The following is a 23,235-nucleotide window of genomic DNA, read 5'->3' on the forward strand; positions in this document are numbered from 1 at the left end:
CTAACTTCCTGTCCTAGTGATGCAACAGGGGAACGAATCTCCCTGAATTAAAGGTGTTCTTCCTCTTTTAGCAACTGTCATTTCCTTTTATTGGTGACTATTTTAAGCATCTGGATTTCCCTACACTTTCTATCCTGACAAATCTTACCAGGAAGTGAGGGGAAATCTACCCAAGTGGCAGCATTAATGGTCTGACAGGGGTTTTATTTTCTAGTAAATCCAAAAACGAAACCATTTTGGCTGGGCTTTAATTGTGATTTTTAGAATCTTGTGTCAAAGGGGTCTCTAACTGAAATCCAGGATCTACTTTTTGAATGAAGGGATATGGAAATCTATATCTGCATTTGTTTTTTGCAGGCCGTTGAGCGGATTACATGTGGCCTAGTTGCTTGACTGCCTCACAAATTCAGCAGTGCAGTTTGCTTAGGAACGAAGGTCATTTGTAGACTTTAGAGAATAATCAAATGCAATGGAAACAATCCATCTGTTTCTGATCTCTGTATGATGCACTATAAGCATGCAAGGTTAGATCTGCTCAGGGATGAAGAGAGAGGGTAGGGCATGGGTGCTCAACCTGTGGCCCTCCAGCTGTTGCAAAACAAGTAATGAGGCATTGCAACCTGCTGACAGTTACAAGCATGATTCCCAAAGGCAGAGGCATGAGGGGACTTGTAGTTCCGCCACAGCTGGAGGGCCACAAGTTGAGCACCCATGGTAGGGGGAATGAAGTAAGTGGCATAGGCTTTTACCTGGCTCTAATTAATGTTTGTGTGCAGGCCTTCTTTAAAGCCTACGTCATTGCATTAAAAAAAAGTTCATTACATCTCTGCAATAGATATACATTTCCCAAGTTTTTTTTTCTTTTTAAAAAACCTGCTAATAGTGACGTTTGTTTTTTTGACCTGCTGGAAATCCAGTGAGTTCCTAACTTCCTGTAGTGAGCTGACAACATGGCCACTAACGCACTGAAAATCCAAAGTGGTTTCTAGCCTAGCCCAGTTCAACTGTAGAACCCCTTCCTTTATGTTATAGAAACGAAGAAGTCGAGCAAAGTAGAATCGGGCAGAAGTGACCATGCTGCTTGGATATCCAGTTCATCAGAGGCGTACTGTATTGTCAGCTTACTACAGAAAGTTTTACAGAACACTCCTGACTTCTCGTAGCATCCACAAGTACAGAACATTTTTGCATACAGGTTTTCCTTAAAGACTATCTTCAGTCTTAACAAAAGAAATAAAAAAATAGTGAACAGCTGCAAATACTGTAACTGCTGACTTTAAAAAAAAAAAAAAAACTCACCTGTCCAGGGATCTAGCACTGTCCTCGCCTGGGCCTGTTTTTCTCTGGTCTTCAGATCCCCAGCACCAGCATGTTTATCAAGGGGAGCCGGCTTGTGACTCCTTGCAGCTTCTCAGCTGGCTCCCCGCTGCGCACATGTGAGCCACGCTGCACTGTATGGATGGTCCCTGAACTTCCTGTGATGTGTCCCAGAAGGTTGCGGGTAGGGAGTGGCTGGCAGAACTTCTGCTAGCGATTGCCTAGGCAGTCAAAGCAGAAGTGGGAGCAGGTACCTACTAAAACTAGGTACCCACTCCCCCCCAAAAAAAAAAAAAAAAACTCAAAGTGGGAGAGTAGGGGGAAGGAGTTGTTAAATTGGAACTTCGCTTTTAGGGTGAACTTCTGCTTTAAGAAAACATCTTTGACATGTAAGGAATTCTCACTGACATTGTTTTATGTGTTCTTTGCCAAAGGTGGTGATCAACTGTGCCATTCCTAAGGGGCTGAAGTACAACCAGGCCACTCAGACCTTCCACCAGTGGCGAGATGCACGACAAGTTTATGGGCTCAATTTCGGGAGCAAAGAAGATGCCAATGTTTTTGCAAGTGCCATGATGCATGCCCTGGAGGTGCTGAACTCCCTGGATTCTGGTGAGTGTGAAACTCTGCTTGTGTTCTCTTAGTCGATAAAATCTAAAGTAGGCTTTAATGGGAAGTATAAGCTGTTCTGCAGCTTCATAAAATAAAGCAAATTTTAGACTTGGGTAAATAAAAAACACTGCCTTTGTTCCTTTGAGGCTGAAGTTTAATCTCTATATACTTTGTCCTTTGTTTATGCCCCCAACCTCATCAGCATGATATATGGGGATCGGTGGCTTGGTCCCCAACCAAGCCTACCTTAGAGGACAAGGGCAATTGGACTATCGTTACAAATTAAACAAAAATAAATTCAAATGTATGAACAAATATATAGAAAAATATATAAAGATTTATTAATACATAATTAATAAAACGTGGCAAATAACCAAATACAGATTAAAAGCTTAGTAACAAACCTTGTGTATCACCAAAATAATGGTCCCCAAACGGGGAAGATCACAGTAGGCTAGTTGGAAACGGATTACATCTCTAGTTTAGCAGTCTAATGCTGCTTCGTCAGGAGGATATCTGTAATTTGACAAATGATCGATAACAATACAATTGACCAAAGTAACAACATTTCATACAATAGTGTCAATAACAAAGTATATATGGGGGAAGAGCAGAGTGCTTACCTATAACCCTGGCAGACACAGGACGTCACCAAAGGGTCCCCCGCAACAACTAGGGGGGACATACAAATCAATGGACTGGTAGAAACAGATGGGGTGAAACAGTTGAAATGGGTGGACTATGCACTTGAAGGAGCTGTGGGTGGAGGAATGTGACTGTGGTGAAAGTGCGGGGAGAGGGAGGGAAATGGTGGGGAATCGTATGAGAGTGAGGAAGTGAAGAGGCAAAGGGGGAGAAAGAGGAGCAAGGGCTAGGGGAAAGGGATTAGGTGAAGATGGGGAGATGTGGCGACAGTAGGTAAGTGGGGGGAGTTTGGAAAGGGAGAGAGAAGAGGAGAAAGTGGAAGGGAGAAGGGAAAGGAGGGGAATGGGGTCAAGGGAGGGAAAAGGGGAGGACACAGACGCAAGAGGGAAAGAGGGTAGAAAAAAAATAAAAAATTAATAAGGAATCAACATAATTAAACCTTTCTATATTAGACTTGAAGTCATCAGTGGACCTCTCCATACAATGCAGGCAAATCATGGCTGGTGGGAGGGTAAGGCAGGGTCCGATGCATGGTCTCCTGAAAACCTCACAGCACCCTGCTCAGTACTCCTTTTAAGAGCCCCCATCTCTGGTGCAAGCAGTGGGCTAGCTCTTGGGAGAGGTGTGACGGGTGGCTGTCAGTCTGGAGAAGTGGGTGTTCTAGGCAGACTTCATTTGTATGCAGACCGCCCTAAGTAACCCCTACATGTGATGCTGAGCCTTCATTAATGAAAGAACTGGAATTCAATATTAAATTAAAGCAGTGGGACAGGGAAGGCAAGGCTGCAGAGGAAAGAGCTGGTTAATGATGTCCTTCAGCAAGGATATAACGTGGACTCTGATTTGATGCAGGTTCTAATGCACACCGAGAAGTTTACAGTGTGCGGTGAAATCAGAGTAAGTACTTTCAGTACAGGAGAGAAGTTTGTACAACTCTGCAAGCCTGATAGGAAGGCTGAAAGTCAGCTTGTTTTGTCAGTGTTGACAAGTGGCAAGTTGTTTCTAGGTTTAAAGATCAACTCCATGGCCAAGCTTTAGCCATACCATCGAGGATTGTCTGGTTTGTGGGTGCATGAGAGACCCCTTGCTCATAAATTTAAAGAAAATGCATTCAGCTGTCTAGCTACTGCAAGGAACTAAAGCTGGAAACAGGTAAGGGTTACACAGAGGATGGCAGAGTTGGGTGGAGAAAGGGGATGATATCCTGATTTAGGAATACTTAGTACAATAGTTTCTTACAAAGTGTTTGGCAAAGAGTTTGTGCCTGCCCGTTAAACCACAATCATATGCCTGTGGCTAGCTTTGGCTTAGAAAGCCACATTAAACACGCAGGTCTGCCTGCTGTAGCTGTGATTCCTTCTCTGTTGCAGCCTTGTGTATTCTGCTGCGGGATTGCCAGCACCAAGGGAGAGCTGGAAGCTCCGAGGCCCTATGCCAGAGGAATGCATATTTACAAGGCCTCTGCCTTCTCCCAAATGCACGCTTGAATGGAGATGGGCCGTGGACCGGAGCCAACAGGCTCTTTGTTCCCTCCATCCATGCCTGTTTCCAGCAATCAAACACGCTTTTAAAGAGTACCTGTCCCAGGCCCTAGTGGTTGTATAACAATTTTATACACGGCCTGTCCTGCTCTTATTTAGTAGGGATACCAGTTTCTAAACTTGCACGCTTTGTGTGTCCCAGAACCTGCTGCAACATGTCAGTTGGCCACAATTTGAAAGGAGCTTCTTAGGACTGGTTTGGCTTGGATGGGTTATACGTGTTTTTTTCCCCCTGTGTAGTGAGCAGTCTATAACTGGACCTCTGAATACATGGTTGAATGGCCTTCTTGCAGGGTGGATTTAATTTAAATCAAGTCATTTTAAATCGTGATTTAAATTACTAGTAAAAAGGCTTGATCAACCTGATTTTTAAATCAATTTTTAAAGAGCAACTGTAATCACTGTCCCACAGTGGCTCCTCCTCTGACCCGCTGTTGACTCACCGACGGTCCCATTCACTTTAATGGGACGGCTGGTGATGCGGAAGTGACACTACAAGGTGAGGGACGTGGTGGCAGCAGGTGAGTGGATGCCCGCTAACAGGCGCTGCCATGATGGATCTGAAATGACAGGTGCTCTTTAAATGTAAGAACTCATTCTTGCTGGTAGTTAGGAGACCTTCATTTTGTTTGCAAATATTAAAGATTCTATTTAGAATAATAAGCCGTCAGGTTAATAAAAAAAAGCAATATCAGAACTGATTTTTGGTTAATTGCACGTAGTTGGAGAACTACTCAAATTCTTTAATTTAATTGAAATAACATTGCCAGTGCATGTTATCTCAGTGTGCAGAGCTTGGATTGCGGTTTTCCTTGCATCCAATTCGCATGTCAGGAGACTGATCGGCTCTCAATGGATCCGGTTCACACAGCTCCAGGACGGCTGCGCATCGAATTGCACATGTCCTCTGCATCTTCAGGTCCGTTACGGTTCTGAATTCAGCCAAAAATTTGCACCGAAATTGGACCTGAAACGGTGAACAGAGCGATACTGGACCCCTGCTGCAATCTCCTCTGCACGGCAGTGTGAACCCAGCCTGAATGAGTTTACCAAAAATGTAAATATTGCAGAAAACAGCCTCATGCTACATAACTAAGCTCCATTTCCTGCTGAATAAACTCAATTATTAATGCATCTTAAATAGAAAACTATCTTTAGATAGATTTTTACTTCAAAAGCATTTTATTAAAATACATTTGATAAAAATAAAAAAAATCTGATTTAAATAAAAAAAAAAAAAAAAAAAATCGAATTTAACTGCTTGCCGACCAGCCGCCATCATTATACTGCGGCAGGTTGGCGCCACTGCGCGGATTGCTGTAGGTGTATGTCGGCCGCTTCAAGAGCTATAGGGGGCACGCCCAGAGCCGATGCGCATGGCCGCAATGTCCGCCGGTGACCCGCGATCACTCCCCAGAGCCAGAACAGGGATCTGTCTGTAAACAGACAGATCCCCATTCTGTCAGGGAAGTAGAGAGAGATCTGCTGTTCCCAGTGATTAGGAACAGCAATCTCTCTCTACTCCCAGTCAGTCCAATCCCCCTACAATTAGAAACCCCTCCCTAGGCAACACTTAACCCCTCGATTACTCCCTAGTGTTAACCCCTTCCCTGCCAGTGACCTTTTATACTGTAATCAGTGGCTATTTTTTAGCTCTGATCACTCTAAGTGGCCGATCTGTCTGCTGCAATGTTGCAGTCCCGATTAAAAATCACTAATCACCGCCATTTACTAGTGTAAAAAAAAAAAAAAAAATGCCATCAATATATCCAATATTTTGTAAACACTATAACTTTTGCGCAAACCAATCAATATACGCTTATTGCGATTTATTTTTTTTAACCAAAAATATGTAGAATACATATTGGCCTAAACTGATGAAGACATTTTTTTTTTTTTTTTCTTATTTTGTTTATAGCGCAAAAAATAAAAACCTCAGAGGTGATCAAATTCCACCAAAAGAAAGCTCTATTTGTGGGATACCTGTCCTTGACAGGTATCCTGTTCTCACTTCTGAAAGTCCGCACCACAGCCCATGACGTCACCGCAGGGCTCCCTCCTCCTCTCCCTGTCGCCGGGCCAGTAGGAGAGATGAGCGGGGCCTCATGCATGGGTAGTAGGGTTCCCGGCGTGAAGCCGTAAGGCTACACTGCTGGGTTCCCTTAGCCGCAATGGCGGCGGCAGCAGCTGACAGTTGATGGAAACATCAGCTGCGGTGTTGACATCGTTGGACTCCAGGACAGGTAAGTGTCCCATTGTTAAAAGCCAGCAGCTGCAGTATGTGTAGCTGCTGGCTTTTTTTTTTTTCTTTGGCGGACCTCCGCTTTAAAGCGTACTGTAACTAAAACAAAAATGACTTCTATTGTATCTTTCTTTCATCGGATGTAGTGGCTGCATTCGTTTTCCTTTTTCAGGCTTATTTTATTTTCACCTGCTTAGGGTTGCTACATTCACTTGTCCATTGTATTTTCGGAGAAACACAGCCACCCTTGGACAGCAGCATTGTCAATCGGTGGAGAGGGTAGTTTTTGGGTGGACTAACAATTTAAAGCCCAGCTTTAGCTGATACTTAGAGTAAATTTTTTTCTTTTCTTTTTGAGACAATAGTTTTACTTAAAAGAATAAAAGCTGATCTTTTGTAAGCACCCCTGTCAACAGTAAATGGTTTGTCTCAACCCTTTGCTGAACAACTTGGTCTGGTAAAGGAAGTTGGAAAAAAAAAAAAAACATTACTTGCCAGGTCACCAGGTAATATTACAGGGGGAACTCAGAAAAACTAGTGTTTAAGTGATTTGAAAGGCTCAAGGTTGTGTGATGTGCATGAGAGCTGAGCTTCTCCCAGGTCTCTCATTCCTCATTGGCTAAGAAAACAGTGGGAGCTATTGGCTCCTGCTACTATCAATTACAGCCAGTGAGCCAATGAGGAGAGAGCATGGGGCGAGGCAAAGCTGCGGCTCTGTGTCTTATGGACATGTAGAGCAGGACTTGGGAGCGAGCACGCACCAGTGCCCCCACAGCAAACGGCTTGTTGTTTGGGGCACCGACTAAAGAGGAGGAGCCAGGAGCATCTCCGGGGGGGACCTGATGAGGAAGATCTGGGCCGCTCTGTGCAATTCTATTGCACAGAGCAGGAAGTATGATTTGTTTATTTAAAAAAGGAATGCCTTTAATGTTTCGGACAGACTGGATCATATGTCATTTTTTAATTTTGGCCCTGGTGTCACTTTTTAAATGTAAATCTGTGATGGTCATTGAATTGTAAGCTTTTGTGGCAGCAGTGGATGTGTCTGCTGTATAAAGTTCTGCATGCTCTTCTGACAGTCCATAAAGATGTAAATAATTTTCACAAACCAAATTGAATGAGCTCTGCAACAGCAGTGTAAAATCTCACTTGGCATGTGAAATTTAAACTCTGAGAATCATTACAGAAGTAGATGGTGTTCTCCAGCTTATGCAGTGAGGGGATTTAAGGACGAGATGAAAGAGGGAGAAACACCCAACAGTAGTAGGTTCATAATTGCATCCAGTTTTGTGAAACAAACCTAAAAGGGCCATTTCCTAGTCTCATACTGCCCTCTAGTGGCTATTTGCAGGACTGACTGCTGTTGTGTTATCTAGTTCTTTAATTACAACTGCTAAACAAAAATATTTCTTGGTAGTTGGTTAAAAATGAAGAAGATAAAATTATCTTATTATATAGTAATATCGTAACTGTTGCCATTTGTATAGAAAACATACGGGGGGGGGGGGGGGGGTGCAGTTTTATGTATTTTGAGGTAGACTTGAAGAAACAGGATTTAAAGTGTAACCTCGGATTTTATTTTTTATTTTTATTTTTCGTTTAGCTTTTTTTTTTTTTTTTTTTTTTTTTAGTTTTTGTTTTATTAATGACTTGCACAGATTTACAGTCAAAAATACTGGAAAGTGTAAAATAGTATACATGAATGTATACAAACTAAACAGACTTCGATACCCCCTGGTGACACTAAGAATAGCATATATACTTACAGTTAAAGCTAGCACAATCAAGCATTTGTTCCCTGCTTAATAGAAAAAATAAAGTAAAATATAACAAAATGGAATGTTTTCTCCCCATCTTTCGGAAGGTTTATAATGGAATTGGATAAATACATTTGTAATATTTTTTTATCAGAGCAAATGCACACCCCCAATACAATGTAAGCCCAAACTTGCATGATCTTACAAACACATGTCTGCTTTTTCCCGCCAGGGATCCCATATTTTTTTGTACTTATTAGGACAACCCTTATGAACATATATTGATTTCTTAAGATGATGGGTGTTATTGATATCAGTTATCCATTCTTCCAGAGTGGGAGGTTGTGCTTGTATCCAATGATGAACCACCAGCTTCAGGTGGTGGTTCTTTATGTTGGAATAGGCAATGACCTCTGTGAACACACAGCACAATGGACCTTCTGCTAAAGCAGCTGAAGACCAGGTTGAGTTCCTGTCCAGCTAAGATCAGGAAATGATTCTACAGAGAACATCTGCTTACCAAAACTCAATAACTGACGTCTGAAAAGACTTAGTGTTTGTTACACTAAAAAAAAAAATCCTGTTCCTTTAAAGCATGAATAACAGCACAGTGCTTGTTCTGTGTCATTTGGCCCTTTTTATCACCTGAAATACCTGGCTGATCCTGCCTGGTTCTGCCCTCCCCCCTGTAAACTGACCACGGTTTATCATGGCTGCTGAGCCCTGACACTATGGTCAGTTTACGTGCCTCTGTCATCCACAGCTCGTCTCTCTGTTCTCCCCCTGTCCCCCCCGCCTGTCAGATCGTACCAGTGTCTGCCCCTCCCCTCCTGCTGAAATAACTGTAATTTTCAGGAAATCCCCTGCTGTCTTCCATAATGCTTTGTGCCCCAGTGTATGTGCTTTATTAAAAAAAAAAAAATGTTGTTCTGTACTATATTTTAGAGCGCTGCTCGGTGCTCACGAGACCGGCCACCTCTCTCCTCCCGTCCTCCTGGCTGACTTCAGCGGGGGGAGTTCTCGCCCCCCTTCCACTGTAGCTGTCAGATTGAGAGGCGGCCAGTCACATGAGCGGTGCTATAAAATAAGATATAGAATGGTATTTATTTAATAAGGCATATACACTGGGGCACACAGCATTATGGAAGACAGGAGATTGATTGATTTTTTTTTTTTTTTTCTAATCTCATTGAAAATGCTTGTCACTTTTCTTAAGCATAAGTACAATTATCTTATTCTAGTGTCGTAGCTTTGCAATTTGAGCCTATTGTCTGGTCCGGTGAATTGAAATTTCTGCAGCAGCTTGCAGCTGGCAAGGTTACAATTTTCTGTACACAGTCTGATTACATGGATCTGTCCTGTCTTGTACCAACGGTGCAGAGTGGTGATGGTGTGGAGACTCTCTCCTTTGTGCACATCAGGCACCTTAATACCAACTGAGGATTATTACTTAGCCATATGCACACTTTTAGGGGCATTGGATAGATGTTGCAATATGTACAGGGCAGCCATCGTTGTTCATTACACATGCCGGCATTGTCTCCTGCTTAGTAGTGTTGCATAGTGCGTGGTTGTGCTTTGCTGATCTTCTTGCCTCACTACCAAACAGGGTCTCTCTGTTTGAATAATAGAATATGGCTGGTTTACTAAAGCAAATTCATGTTTATACTTTCAGTTACTTCATCTGATTGTTTTCAAAGTGAACAATAGTTACTCTGGCCAAACATCGATCAAAGATGGAATTTTCGATCCATGTATGGGCAGGCTGATTGCACACAAGTCAGTCTATCAATTTACTTGTGTGCGACTAGCTTGTTAAAAAAAATTTCTTCGATCGGTGCTGCCAGCTATAGCTGGCGGTGCTGATGAGTGTACACTGATGGCAGGAAAATCTCCCCGCTGTCAGAAAACAATAGTTCAGCGGAAGGGATTCACACATTCGATGTGGATGGGGTTGAGCGAAAGAAAATGACTAGTGTATGGCAGACCTTAGTTTTTGACTTCTGGATAGCTGATAGCTTGTTGCACAGTTTAGTAATTCTGCCTTATTGTGATTTAGTAACATAAGTGTAATGCTGGAGCTCTGCCTTGCTTGACAGAGCTCCTTCCATGTGTTTTCCAGATGATCGGCGGGTGCCGCGGACGTTCAGTGGTTGGCACCCTCGGATCGGTTTCTGCTGTGACAAATCGCAGCACAAGATGCGTGGCGCGCGCATGCCCACCCAACTTCCCCACCTGGACGTGCAGAATCACGTGTATATATACGTAATTCTGCACAGCACAGTCACCCTGTAGCAGTATCTGCTATAGGTCGGTCAGCAACTGGATAAAGGACAAAAGCCAGCCAGGAAAATCAATATAATCACAAAGGGAGCCATCCACGATCCTCTCAATAAGGCATGTATTACATATGGAAAATTAACGGACGGGAAGACCCTCCAATAGTGGTAAAATCAGTACATATTAGAGACTAATAGTGAAAAATCACCTGATAAACTTTATTTAAAATCGCTTTGCGCCAAAGTAATTGTAGTCAAATAATGGGACCAGGATCCCGTTGTATAAACTGGCCAGTATGCAAGATGACGTATGCTTGTCCTAGCTCCACTAGACACGTTTCGTCATAGGTGATGATTATTTGGCATACCAAATGTACTTACAGAATTAAAACTTGTGTAGTAGACATACAGGCATAGGTGCCTGGAAATCACCTCTTGTGGCCACCGATATTATAGCCAGGCCAGGAAGGAGCATCAAGTATGCCTCATGGCTTTGCTTCCTCCCATCGTGTTCTTTTAAAGGAACCTCTCTTGTTTTCTCACTCTGTTTGAGTCGTTTCTAGCTGCCCTACAACTGAAGTTTTGGCTCCCCCATACCCTTTCTATTTTTTAAATTTACAATTGCGTCACACAGTGGCAGCACAGTTTGGCTTGATGGGAGCAGTGTTAATTTTGGCATTGGATTTTCATTTAGTTCAAGTTTTCAAGTTAGTCTTTTGACTAAAATGCCATTTTAGTTTTAATCATCTGCAGTTGTTTTAGTCATAGTCTTTAGTTTTAATCCCATTTTAGTCATCGTATTTTAGTCGACTAAAATCACCAGTACATTTTAGTCAACGAAAATCTAATGTGTTTAGTTAAATTGTAATGCATTATTTAAGCATTTATATAGAGATTTCAAACTCATTATATATTCCTGGAGTAAAAAAAAAATTGATTATGGTATTTAAGGTTTGAACAAACTCACGGATACAGATTTAGCCACTCTGGATGGTCTGAGAAGGCCTGAAATGCTGCAGAGTGCTCTGGACAGTGGTCTGAGGAGGCTTGTAATGCTGCAGAGTGCTGGATGGGGGTCTCAGGTCAGAGGGATGGCCTGTAATGCACAATGCTCTGGTGGACGGATCTAAGTGTGTTTTTGTTAAGAAATGCCAAATTTCCATGCAAAATAAGTGTACCGCTTTCAGCACCTAAAATCCGAAATAATCATACCGCCAGGGAGGTTAATGTACTATAGAGATGGATGTTGAGCATTTAAGCAGAGCTCCACTGAAAAGGGAAAGCTCCACTTGTTTTGCCCCCTCCTCCTTCCCTTGCCGCTGGACCATTCACAAAGCACAGCGCATTTCGTGCATGCGCAGTAGGGAACCGGCTGTGAAGCCACAGTTTCCCTTAGCCGAGATGGCAGCACCTGAGAGCTCGGTTTTAAAACTCCCTTAAATATTCCCCTCCTTCCTTTATAGTTACATAGTTAGTAAGGGTGAATAAAGACACCAGTCCATCCAGTTCAACCTGAGTGAGTGGCTACAATTGTCCCTATCCATTGTGTCTCATTAAGATGCTCATAAATTATATTATTTATTTAAGGTACCCATATAGCACCATCAATTTACGCAACACTCCACACATACATCACACTTACATCGGTCCCTACCCTCAAGGAGCCCACAACCCAAGGCCCCCATCTCACATTCATATACTAGGGCCAATTTTTGGACAGAAGCCAATTAACCTAGCAGCATGTCTTTGGAGTGTGGGAGGAAACCGGAGTACCCAGAGGAAATCCACGCAGGCACAGAGAGAACATGCAAACTCCAGGCAGGTAGTGTCATGGTTGAGATTCGAACCAGCGACCCCTTTTCCTGCTAGGTGAGAGTGCTACCCACTACACCACTGTGCCGCCAAATTTATAAAAAAAAAACTGCCCACCATAATAATGCACATCACCTGTACCTGGGTACTTTTGTCAGAATGTGTTTTGACAACATTCCCCTTTATCAGCCTAACAGCATGGGCTGGATAGTAATTTAGTCTACCTGGTTCTCCTTATGATTGGCGGATCATCTCATTCATATTGTAGCTAGTATGTTTGTTTGATATCATCTTATAGACAAAATACCTAACTTATGAATGCTGCATTGATCAAACCTGTCTTCTTACTGATACTTTGTTGTCTTCCCTTATGTCTGGATATTTAGGCCCCTTTCACACTGGGGCGGTGGGGGCGTCGGCGGTACAACATCGCTATTTTTAGCGCTGCTGTACCGTCGTTCTTGTAGCGGTATTCGGCCGCGCTGTCCCATTGATTTCAATGGGCAGGAGCGGTTTAGGAGCGGTGAATACACCGCTCCTTCCCCGCTCCAAAGAAGCGGCTCGCAGGACTTTTTTTACCGTCCTGCGAGCGCACCGCTTCAGTGTGAAAGCCCTCGGGCTTTCACACTGAACAAACAGCGGAGGCTGTTTAGGGGCGGTTTTCAGGCGGTATTTTTAGCGCAATACCGCCTGAAAACCGCTCCAGTGTGAAAGGGGCCTTATACTAATGGACTAGCAACATAAATGCAGATTTGACTTTTTAAAGCAGACTTTCCTCCTTGTATGAAACCACCACCATAAATTTAGATACTATAGCCAAACTCGTTTCTTGCCTTACTTGTGTCCACAATCCCATGTGCTAATGCTCTTCCTCCTACTCATTTAAACTCCTGACACCATGTTAATCAGAAAAATATAAGGGAGGATTCTTTTAACCCATATAAGATATATATATATATATATATATATATATATATATATATATATATATATATATATATATATATATTACAATTTAGTTTTTGCCATTTGTATCTTGTTGGGGAGATTTATCTTTCCTTCCTGTCTCATAGCCAAAACAGGAAGTGAGAGGAAATTCCTGCAAATTAGAAGAATCCCTTTAGGGCCCCCCAGGTCACCAGAACTGGTGTCCCCGTTGGTAGATTACTTTTGCGGGGACAGCCCAAAATTTGGGAATTTTCTTTTACTTCACTTCCAATGATAATGGTGAACAGGACAAATAGAGAGGATGAAACTCCCCTAATGGGTACACAAACAGCAATAACAACCTAATAGGTGTTCTTATCCATCACCACTTTGTCCAAAACTAAAAAGAAATGTTGCTTTTAGTTACTTTAACCCCTTGGTGATGCATGGTAAAACAAATGTTAACGCCTGAACACAATTTTGCAACTTTGAGGTGTATTAATAAAACTGTACATATCGTGACTACTTTCTCTATGTAAGTCGATTATATCTTGTTTTTTCTGGAAACTTGGGCGTCCTTTTGGTGGTAAATGATGAGGGATATCTCCTGACCCTTTTTCTATTCTCAAAAGAAAACAAAATAGAAAAAAATGTAAAACATTTTATTAAATTAAAGCTGAGTTCCACCCAAAAGTGGAACTTCTGCGTATACGCTTCCTCCCGGTGCCATATTTGACACCTTTAAGGGGGGTTCGGGGACCCGTTTTTGAACGGACCCCTTCCCTACTTCCTGGAGACGGGCCGTGGCATGATCTCCCGGAAGTTTGGCCCCCTTCTCCCCCTGCCAGGCCAATTAGCGCATTGCGTTTCACACATGCGCAGTAGGGAACCCGCTGTGAAGCTGAAAGCCTGCACTGCCTTGTTCCCTTATCAGGTATGGTGGCGGCAACACCCGGAAGTCGATCCGAAGATCAGCCGGGGTGCCGACATGGGCTCCCAGGACAGGTAAGTGTCCTAACGTTAAAAGTCAGCAGCTGCAGTATTTTTGCAGCTTTTTTTTTTTTTTGTTTTGTTTTACCCAGGCTGGACCTCCTCTGTAAGCTGTGTGTTTCTTGCTATTACCATAATTTGCCACCAAAAAACAACCCAAAATTCTCCTGCTTCTCCCGATGCCGGCAATACCACATATGTGTACATTTATTATTTTATTTTTATTTTATTATGATGACTACAGCACGGGCTTATTTTACTTTTACCGGGAGGACGTCCTCCCGTGATTGTGCTGCCCCCCGCACCCTGTGATCACCGAGTCCTTCAGACTTAGCTGATCACAGATGTAAACAGAAGCTGGTTATCAGCACTCCTTTCCTCAAGCTATGAATAAGGACTTCATGTAATTGTGAAACGCGTCAGCTGCTGTTCTGTACCACCCACAGTGGTGCCCTATGTACCGCATGATCCTGCTTTACGAATAAAAGACGAATATAATTTATTCCGGTGTGCGGCTTTCCAGATCTCTTCATCCATCCTTTCCTCATGTTGTCAGCGATAACCGGCTCCTGTTAAAGGGACATCTACACTGATAATCAGGACACACTAATTATCAGTATCCTGATTATCAGTACAGTCCCAACAGTGCCCATAAGTGCAGCCTGGTCAGCGCACATCAGTGAAGGATGAAAATTACCCGGTGGCTAAATTTTATAACAAACGGGGGGAAAAAAAAAATTCTCTTCAAAGTTTTTGGTGTTTTTTCGTTTAATACCGACTAAATACCACCAAAAGAATATATGGGTACATTAGTGTTGCAGGACTGCGCAATAGTTATTAAAAGTGTGACAGTGCTGAAAATTGGCCTGGGCAGGAAGGGGGTATCTCAGTAGGCAAGTGGTTAAAAAAAAAAAAAAATTCCCAAAATATACTAACCCTGACCTTTTGACCCTTACCTTGACCCGAACACTAACCCTGGCACTGACTTAGATCAAACCTTAAACTATTCATTCTTTTACATCCTTTCAGAGGCTGTCACATCAATTAACTGGGAGTCCTAGATCCCGATTGTTAGAATGAGAGCCAGACCTCTTTTCTAGGAGTGCGCTTTTAGCATAAACACAGGTACACATATAACAACCTCATGGATAAAGACCCACTGCCGTGAAGCCACATATATGTAAAGTCAGCGGGAAGGGTTAAGATTAGTCTTTGTCCCCAAGGAGTAGGTTTCCCCTCATTTCTTGCCTTGATCATGCTGAAAGCAAAATAAAATCCCTATCTTAGGAGAACCAGGCAGCAGGAGAAACGTTTGAGATGTAAACTTTCCCCACTCGGCTTTGGTTGGAGTTCGACTAATGCCTTTTATGCACATGCACAGCCATTTAAAGAATGCATTTCTCTCATTTCCTCTGTTAAATAAATCCACATAGACAACTCTTTTATCCCAGTGCATAAATGCTTCTTATTTTAAGAACTTCTGTTATTGATTTTGCTTTGCTTAAATGGATGTTAGCAAATTCTATTTTGCCCCATCCCGTCACTGTTCGGACCTAGGCCTCTGCTGACTGTACCGTTAAGCGCTCTCCCTTTAATGGATCTGTCTGAAGGACACTGCCGTCCCTCTCAGCTGGAGGTTAATGAATCAATAATTGCCAACTCCGTGTAATGCTTGGTAATATGCTGAAATGCCTTCCTGTTCGGTAAGGCCAATATTTACATTAGCCTCTCTTAGACGGCAGAGAGATAGAAGTCTTATGGATATAGAAGCATCAATAATTCATGAGATTCGGGGAAAGTGCAGACCGCAATCTCACTTCAGTCTCAACATAGCGTAAACAGAAAGAAGAAGCACCGGAGAAGTCGCTGGCTTACCTAGCACAGCCGGCATCATGCTCCAGTCTTGAGCGTTTTAAGAAAGCATAACTGGAAGGATGGTCCTGTTCCTGCAGTCCGAGGCCAGCCGCGAGATGGCCCCGCAGCCACCCCAGGATGGCATGTGGAAGTATTTGTGTTGTCACAAAAGGGATACCGCACGAATATTTGCTTGTGAGTATTTATATTTCTGGATTTATTTAGCACCAATAGTTTGCAGAACACTTTACCATATAAATGAAGACCGCATAGTTACAATACAATTCAAGATGAGGGTTAGGAGGGCCTTGCTCAAGAGAGCTTACAATCTAAAAAAGATAATAGCTTTGTGGGGACAAATTCATGTTGAACTCCGCTGCGTCCTAAATGGGTTATATAAAACATGTGGCACCTAAAACCTGGGCAACCACATTCCAATAAGATCGTAATCTCTCCAATGAGATGAGGCTTACGGTGTTGGTCTGTATCGAATTGTAACCAATGTAACTCGTAATGGATGACACACATAATACAACCATACGATCTCCACTGTCACCTTTTTTGCTCAGATTTGACCACATATGTTGATGTTCTTGATCAGAAGTAATCGGTTCCTGTTTGGGTAATGCATTGTAGTTAAATGTCTATGTGATAAGATGGTGAAATGGAAAGTGATTGCTATGAACCAGCCTGAAATTTGGAAGCAAAATTAAAAATTCGAGCTTCACTGAACTCCCGAGTGATGGTGAGCCAAGTGTTGGAAGTGCCTTTTTGTTTTGACTTTCCTAACATATTTAGGAATTCTCCTTTTTTCCAAAGAGAAGTGTCTTTTTGCTTTGTCCACCAGCAGCCATGCTGGAGAGAATAATCTGATTCTAAGGGTGTTGAAATGGGAGCGAGCACAGGGATAAGGTTCACCCACTGAGGGACATACCTGTGTGATCTGAAAGGGAAGGGAGGACAAAGTTTTTAAAGTTGAAATTTAACGTGCTTATATTTGTCTTCTCTGGTTCCTTCAGCCACCCCATTTAACATGCTAATGACATTTTTTAATTAAAACCTTTCCGTTTTTCTTTTTTTGCATTCTTTATACTGTTTTCAATACAAAAGCCAAGAAAACCGGGGAACAAAAGAAGTTATTAGAAAGTCAATTGATCAAAGAGAACAATATCCTCCGTGCAGCACAATTAGAGTCCGACAAGGTATCATCTGCAAAACCAGGCTATAAAGACCTCATATAACCGTGTATATATAGTTCATAGAACACTATGAAGATAAGTAGGCGGACAGACCAGTGTTGATCAAGAGTTAAAGCTGTTTATGAAAGTTAGGTTATGGCGGTTGGCGACGTGGTTTATGTATTGTAAATCTCTTCTTACGAAGACCTTTCCATTTTCATTACATTACTGAATCTTGGTGCTTCTCTAATGCAAGCAGATCATGGTTGATGGGAAGGGCTGGCAGGGTGCTGTACATAGCCTGCTGAAGACATCACAGCACACTCCCTCACAGAGCCTTGAGGCACATAGTGGGCTGGCTCTTGGGAGGAGTTGTCAGTATCAAAATATCTTAATGAATAGATGTTTGGAGAAGTGGGCATTCCTAGGCAGACAGCATTTACATAAAGACCACCCTAGATAAATCCCACTTGTGATGCTACGACCCATAATTGAAGGAACTGAAATCCAGTGTTTGAAAGGGTCGGACCTGGGACAGTACTGCTGGGAAGGAAAGGGCTCCATAATGCTGGACATCCTGCACCCAGGAAATGCGGCCTTACTTACTTGAGGCTTCTAATGCATAATATGAGAAGCTCACAGTATGCAGTGAAAGAGTTAGCAATCTCAGTACAGGAGATGAGCTTGCACAACTGTGCAAAGCTGAAGGGGAAGGCTGGAGGTCAGTTTTAAATCCGAAGATTGCTGGGTACAGTGCTGACATAAAGCTGGTGTGATGGAATCTGGCCTGACTTTCTTTCCATAGTTTCATGGAGGTTTTCTAAACCCTATGAGGTTTGATTCTGTTTTCTCATGTCTCGGCCGTTACTGGATCACTTTAATGGGCTATGAATTTGTAGCATTTGTCATCTTTGTGGCTCTTATAGTAATGGCCATTTTAGTGTTTTGAGAATGACCTAGCATCAGGAACTGGTGGAATTTTGATCCATCTGTGGGCAGGCTGATTGTACTGACGTTGGATCTATTGATAAACTTCAGTACAACCAGCCTGTCCTCTTCTTTTTCTTTTTTTTTTTAAATCCTATCACTGCCAACAGTAATCATTGTATTCTGCCAGCTGGGAAACCTCCCACTATCAGAACACAATAGCACTGCAGGAGGGACTTGTTGATGGGCAATACCTATGGTTGAAAAAACGAAAATAGCATAATCTTTGGCCAGCTTAAGGCCAGCCATACACGGTGCGATTTTTCTTTCTCGCAACCACGGGTTGCAGGAAAGAAATTTGCAAGATTCCCCCATCAACACAGTGCTAACGGGAATCCTGCCAAGCCATTGTCTGCTCCCCACCGGGTGAAGACCGTGATTATTGCTAGCCGCTACAGCAGCCACTAGCGATAATCATAGGAAAATCAAGCAGGCTGGTTGTACCCAAGTTAATTGATCGATCAACTTGGTACATTCAGCCTGCCCATTAACGGTTCGAATCTCGAACAGTTCTTGCTGAACTGGCCGAGATTTGAACAGTGTAAAGCCGGCCTTAGAGGGGAATTCCCATCACTTCGGGAGATTTCCTCTAACCTCTTGTGTTTCTGAAACGAGATGAAAGAAAATGTCTCCTACGCTATAGAAAACTAAAAATAAAGTATGTGCTATACATACTTATCCTAGAGCTGGATCACTTTACATTACAAATTCTAGTTACTTTGATGCCGGAAAGTACAGCTAGCGATATTCCTTTAGCACTTATCTCCTAGTGTTTCTAGCCTCGGAATATAGCCCTGTCGAAGTCCTATAGAGCCTGTAATGCCCAGGCTCGGTCAGGACAGTACTGGATGTAAAAAAACTGTAGGACTGCGTTAGTATGCATCTATGGAGGGGAAGGGTGGGTTCGTTTGGGTAAGGGGAAGGGAGTAAAATGCTTTTTATACCACTGCCATTTATAAACAGCTGGCCATTTAAACAGCGCCATTTATAAACAGCTGGTAGATAGGGATTTTAAATACAGTTTGTAGAGCGGGCAATGGGCTTTCATGTGAATGTACATCACTTCCAAAGCCCACTGATCCCACCTAATAAACAAATCGTTAAAGTGCACCTAAGGTGGTGTATTATTTTTTTACCTGCTTGCTAAATTTAAATTTTCTATTTGTGAGGGTGAAGGGAGAATACAAAATTTTATGTCATCCCTGGAACAGGTGCAGGTGAAAATTTCCAACAGACATATACACCATCAGCTATAACTTTTATGACCACCCACTTAACATTGCCGACAAAACAGCCCTGACCTGTCAAGGCATTTGCACCACTAGACATCTGACACCAAGCCATCGGTAGCAGATACCTTAAGTCCTGTGAGTTGAGAGGTGAGGCCTCCATGGATCAGACTTGTTTTTCCAGCACATCCCACAGATGCTTGATTTAGATTAAGATCTGGAGAATTTAGAAAGTAAGTCAACACCCCAAACTCGTTGTAGTGTTCCTCAAACTATTCTTGAGCCATTTTTGCAGTGTGGCAGGGCGCATTATCCTGCTGAAAGAGGCCACTACCATCAGGGCTTACCGCTTCCTTGATAGCATGTAGTTGGTAAGCAACAATGTTTAGGTGGTACATGTCAAAGTAACCTCCACATGAATGGCAGGATCTAAGGTTTCCCAGCAGAATGTTGCCTAAAGTATCACACTGCCTCTGCTGGCTTGCCTTCCTCCCATAGTACATCCTGGTGCCATCCCTTCCCCAAATAAGCGATGCACACCGAACCCGGCCATCCACATGATGTAAAAGGAAACATGATTCATCAGACCAGGCCACCTTCTTCCATTGATCTGTGGTCCAGTTCTGATGCTCATGTGCCCCTTGTAGGAGCTTTTTGGTGTGGACACGGGTCAGAATGGGCAACCTGACTGGTCTGTGACTATGGAGCCCCATACACAACAAATGGTGATGCCTATTTTTTCTGCTTTTAACTTCAGGGACAACATGTTTACTTGCTGCCTAATATATCCCACAAACTTTTGGATGCAATCGTAACTAGATAATAAATGTTGTTCACTTAATCTGTCAGTGGGTGTAAAGTAATAATTGTTCTCTATTTTTGCTGGATTAGCCTGCAGCTTGGTTCGTCTACCTCCTGATTTTTTTCTCTTCCTTTCCATCCCCAGTGTTTTTTTTTAGGTGAGTGACCTTGCTGTTGTCTTCCAGCTGGTTTGTTTTGCCCCCCCCCCCCAAACTTATGTCCAGTCGTCGTGAGTGGGTCCTGTTGCCCCGTAACTGTTTAGGATGAGTCCACCTGTCTGCTTTTCAGCTTCATTGTATGTTCTTTCCTTAACCATGCCACATGTACTTTTTAGGATTTAATATTTGCGAGTTGTGACTGTTGTGAATCATTCATGATTGTTGCCCAATTTTACCCTTGCTGTTATCTTTTTTTTTTTTAGGTCCAACGTTGTCTCGTCAGAATTCCCACATACCGCAGCAAGTGCAGAATGGCCCCTCGCAAGAAGAGCTGGATATACAGAGAAGGTAGGGAGCTTATAATATGGCTTCAAACACTGTGTTCAACTCAAGTTACAACGTTGACTCAAATGGGGAAAGAAATATGTATATTTCTGCAGTGCATGCACATTTCCTGCATTTTGTCTCTTAAAATTTCTGCAAGTACAGAAAAATACCCCTTTATCCTGCCAGAAATCCAGTGAGCTCCTAACAACTCTAGATGCCTCCTTTTACTGGAATTTCAGTTTATTGTTTGAAGTCTAGTGACCACATACAGACAGACCTAAAACTTTTGGTCCATTTATTCTACATTAAAGACTGAATCAGGAGGTAGATGTTACATGATACAGAGATGGCTGGGAATTTTAACCTCTGCTTTTCTCTCTACTAATAAAGGAAAAGCCAGCCCCTTTTTACCTACCTATTTGGGAGGTCCGGTCTTATTGATGTGCATAAAAAAAGTGGTGGTCAACCTTTGTGCTTAAAACTCCAAGTGTCGAAATATGGTCTCCTGGCACCCAAATGTCATTTTCCTGTTTTTATAACCTTAAGAGCCAACTGACACCAGAAGCTCACAGGGCCGCGCTCTGTAGAACTCTTCAATTCCTGTGTGATGTTATCTTCAGCCCATTCATCATCAAATCGCACCAAAAGGAGTGCATGCACTTCTTTTTACAGACTCACTGTAACCAAATCGCATGGCATCACAGTATCTGGTGCAGGCAAGCTCGCTGCGCGTGCGACCTGCTTTTGGGATGTTAATAGGAATCTACCACCGCAGCAGATTGTACACCCAGTGGATTTAGAACGCAGTGTGCACTGAAGGCGTTGTGGTGTGGGAGTCCTTAATGTTTTTTTTTTGTTTTGTTTCTTTATATATATTTTAAGTGACTTTATCAACTGTTTTATAAGTGGAAAAAACAAACAGCAGATACAGTGGAAGGATCGCTACAGGGGAATTCAGTGAAACTCTAACAACCATTTTCTGGTGGTAGTTCACATTAGAACTGCCTCCGCTAAATTCAGGCAGGCGTTTGTGCCAGTTCCAGCAAGATTATTGCTTCATGTGTCAAATTCGGGTAGTTCCGACTCCTGCCACTTTAAGAACCTGTTGTTATGGCAGCAAGAGAATCTTAAAGAATTGCCGCCAGTTCCCAGATTGGGCAACAGGTGGTATTGAAGACCAGTTCTAAGCTGGCTTTCGAAAGTAAGCCAGTACTCAGAGTGAGGCATGATGGTGCTGGGAAGCTGTCGTGTATGTGACCGCTTAGTGCACAGTGCTGTATCCCTGGCCCCATTCAGGTTTTGACTGGGAGATTCCGCACTCTAAGGCCCCATTCACACGTGAGTGTAGCGTTTTCAAGCAGAAATTCGGGTGATTTTGCCGTGATTTTGTAACAGGTCCAAAGGTCACCAATGTAAAAAGCAGAAAAACGCCCAAATCTGCCTAAAAAAAGTTGCAGAACTTGTTTGAGCTTCAGGCGCTTTGGAGCTTCTGGTTTCAGGCGTTTTGGAGTGCAGATGTGAACCATCTTCATAGAGAATAATTGATTTTTTTCCTCTCCAGCGTTTTGTAGCTTGAGGCTTCAAGCTACAAAACACTCAGGTGTGAATGGGGCCTAAAGCTAAATGCCAACGAAGGGCCAGCTGCTCTGAGGAAGCAAAGCTTTGCATTTACCAAAGATAGCCAACTCAACACAGAGACCCAGTGCAGAACAGGACATAATAAAATGACACTAAATAATATCCTTATTCTCCAAAGATAATCCATACATATTCATTACCTAATGGCCTTGTCATTTTATTTTTATTGTCCAAAACCCCTGCAGATTTGATCCCCAAGCAGTAGAAATTAGTTGGTCACGTGCACTGCTCTAGGCACACTACAAATCCCCATAGTCTTATTTCCGAATGAGCAAGAGGGGGTGGCTACATTCTTACATACAGTGGGACCATGGAGAGCAAACGTAGCCAAGAAAAAAAATGGAAAATGTGAGATTCGGAGGAGGCTAAGAGCAATAGAATTATTTATGAGTTCTACATACTTGCATTTTTTTTAGTCCATAAAGGGTAAAAGATCAGATGATTTAGGATCACAGGCAATACTAGTGACTAGACCTTGGTCCTTTTGATTTTCTTTATTTTTAGGCACAACTTTTCAGCCTTGAGGCCTTTTTTTTTTTTTTTTTTGGTCAGTCTTTGCAAATGTCAGATGTACACAGCACTTGGTATAAACCCTATTCCTGATTTTGGCCTGGGAAGAGGAAGTATAATCATTATTTTGTAGAGTTTTGTTTATGCATACAGGGTGACTCTAGATCTCAGGAGTCTTGGAGCGACTGTTGGTTTTAGATATTCTTTGAAAGTTGACCATACAGTGGGGAAAATAAATATTTGGTCCCCTGCAGATTTTCCAAGTTTGCCCACTTTACAAATAAATGATAAATTATCATAAGTATATTTTAAATACACATGATAGAAATGTTATAAATTGAGTTGCAGTTCATTGAGCAAAATAAGTATTCGATCTCCTACCAACAAATTCTGGCTCCTTCAGACTGACTACAGTATGTGCTCATGTTGTA

The 23,235-nt window shown here is 42.6% G+C and overlaps 1 protein-coding gene across 2 annotated transcripts in view; it reads left to right on the plus strand.

The window, feature by feature from the left end:
* ENAH (ENAH actin regulator) overlaps positions 1-23,235 on the plus strand; it is a 132,254-nt gene that overhangs the window by 78,440 nt on the left and 30,579 nt on the right. For both annotated transcript variants that reach the window (XM_073628320.1, XM_073628321.1), the window contains exons 3-4: positions 1,752-1,929; positions 20,593-20,677. In XM_073628320.1, the coding sequence (XP_073484421.1) occupies positions 1,752-1,929; positions 20,593-20,677 (263 nt within the window). The remainder of the gene's footprint in view (positions 1-1,751; positions 1,930-20,592; positions 20,678-23,235) is intronic.

Source organism: Aquarana catesbeiana, linkage group LG04 (genome assembly GCF_042186555.1).
Source record: "Aquarana catesbeiana isolate 2022-GZ linkage group LG04, ASM4218655v1, whole genome shotgun sequence".
Taxonomy (NCBI): Eukaryota; Metazoa; Chordata; class Amphibia; order Anura; family Ranidae; genus Aquarana; species Aquarana catesbeiana.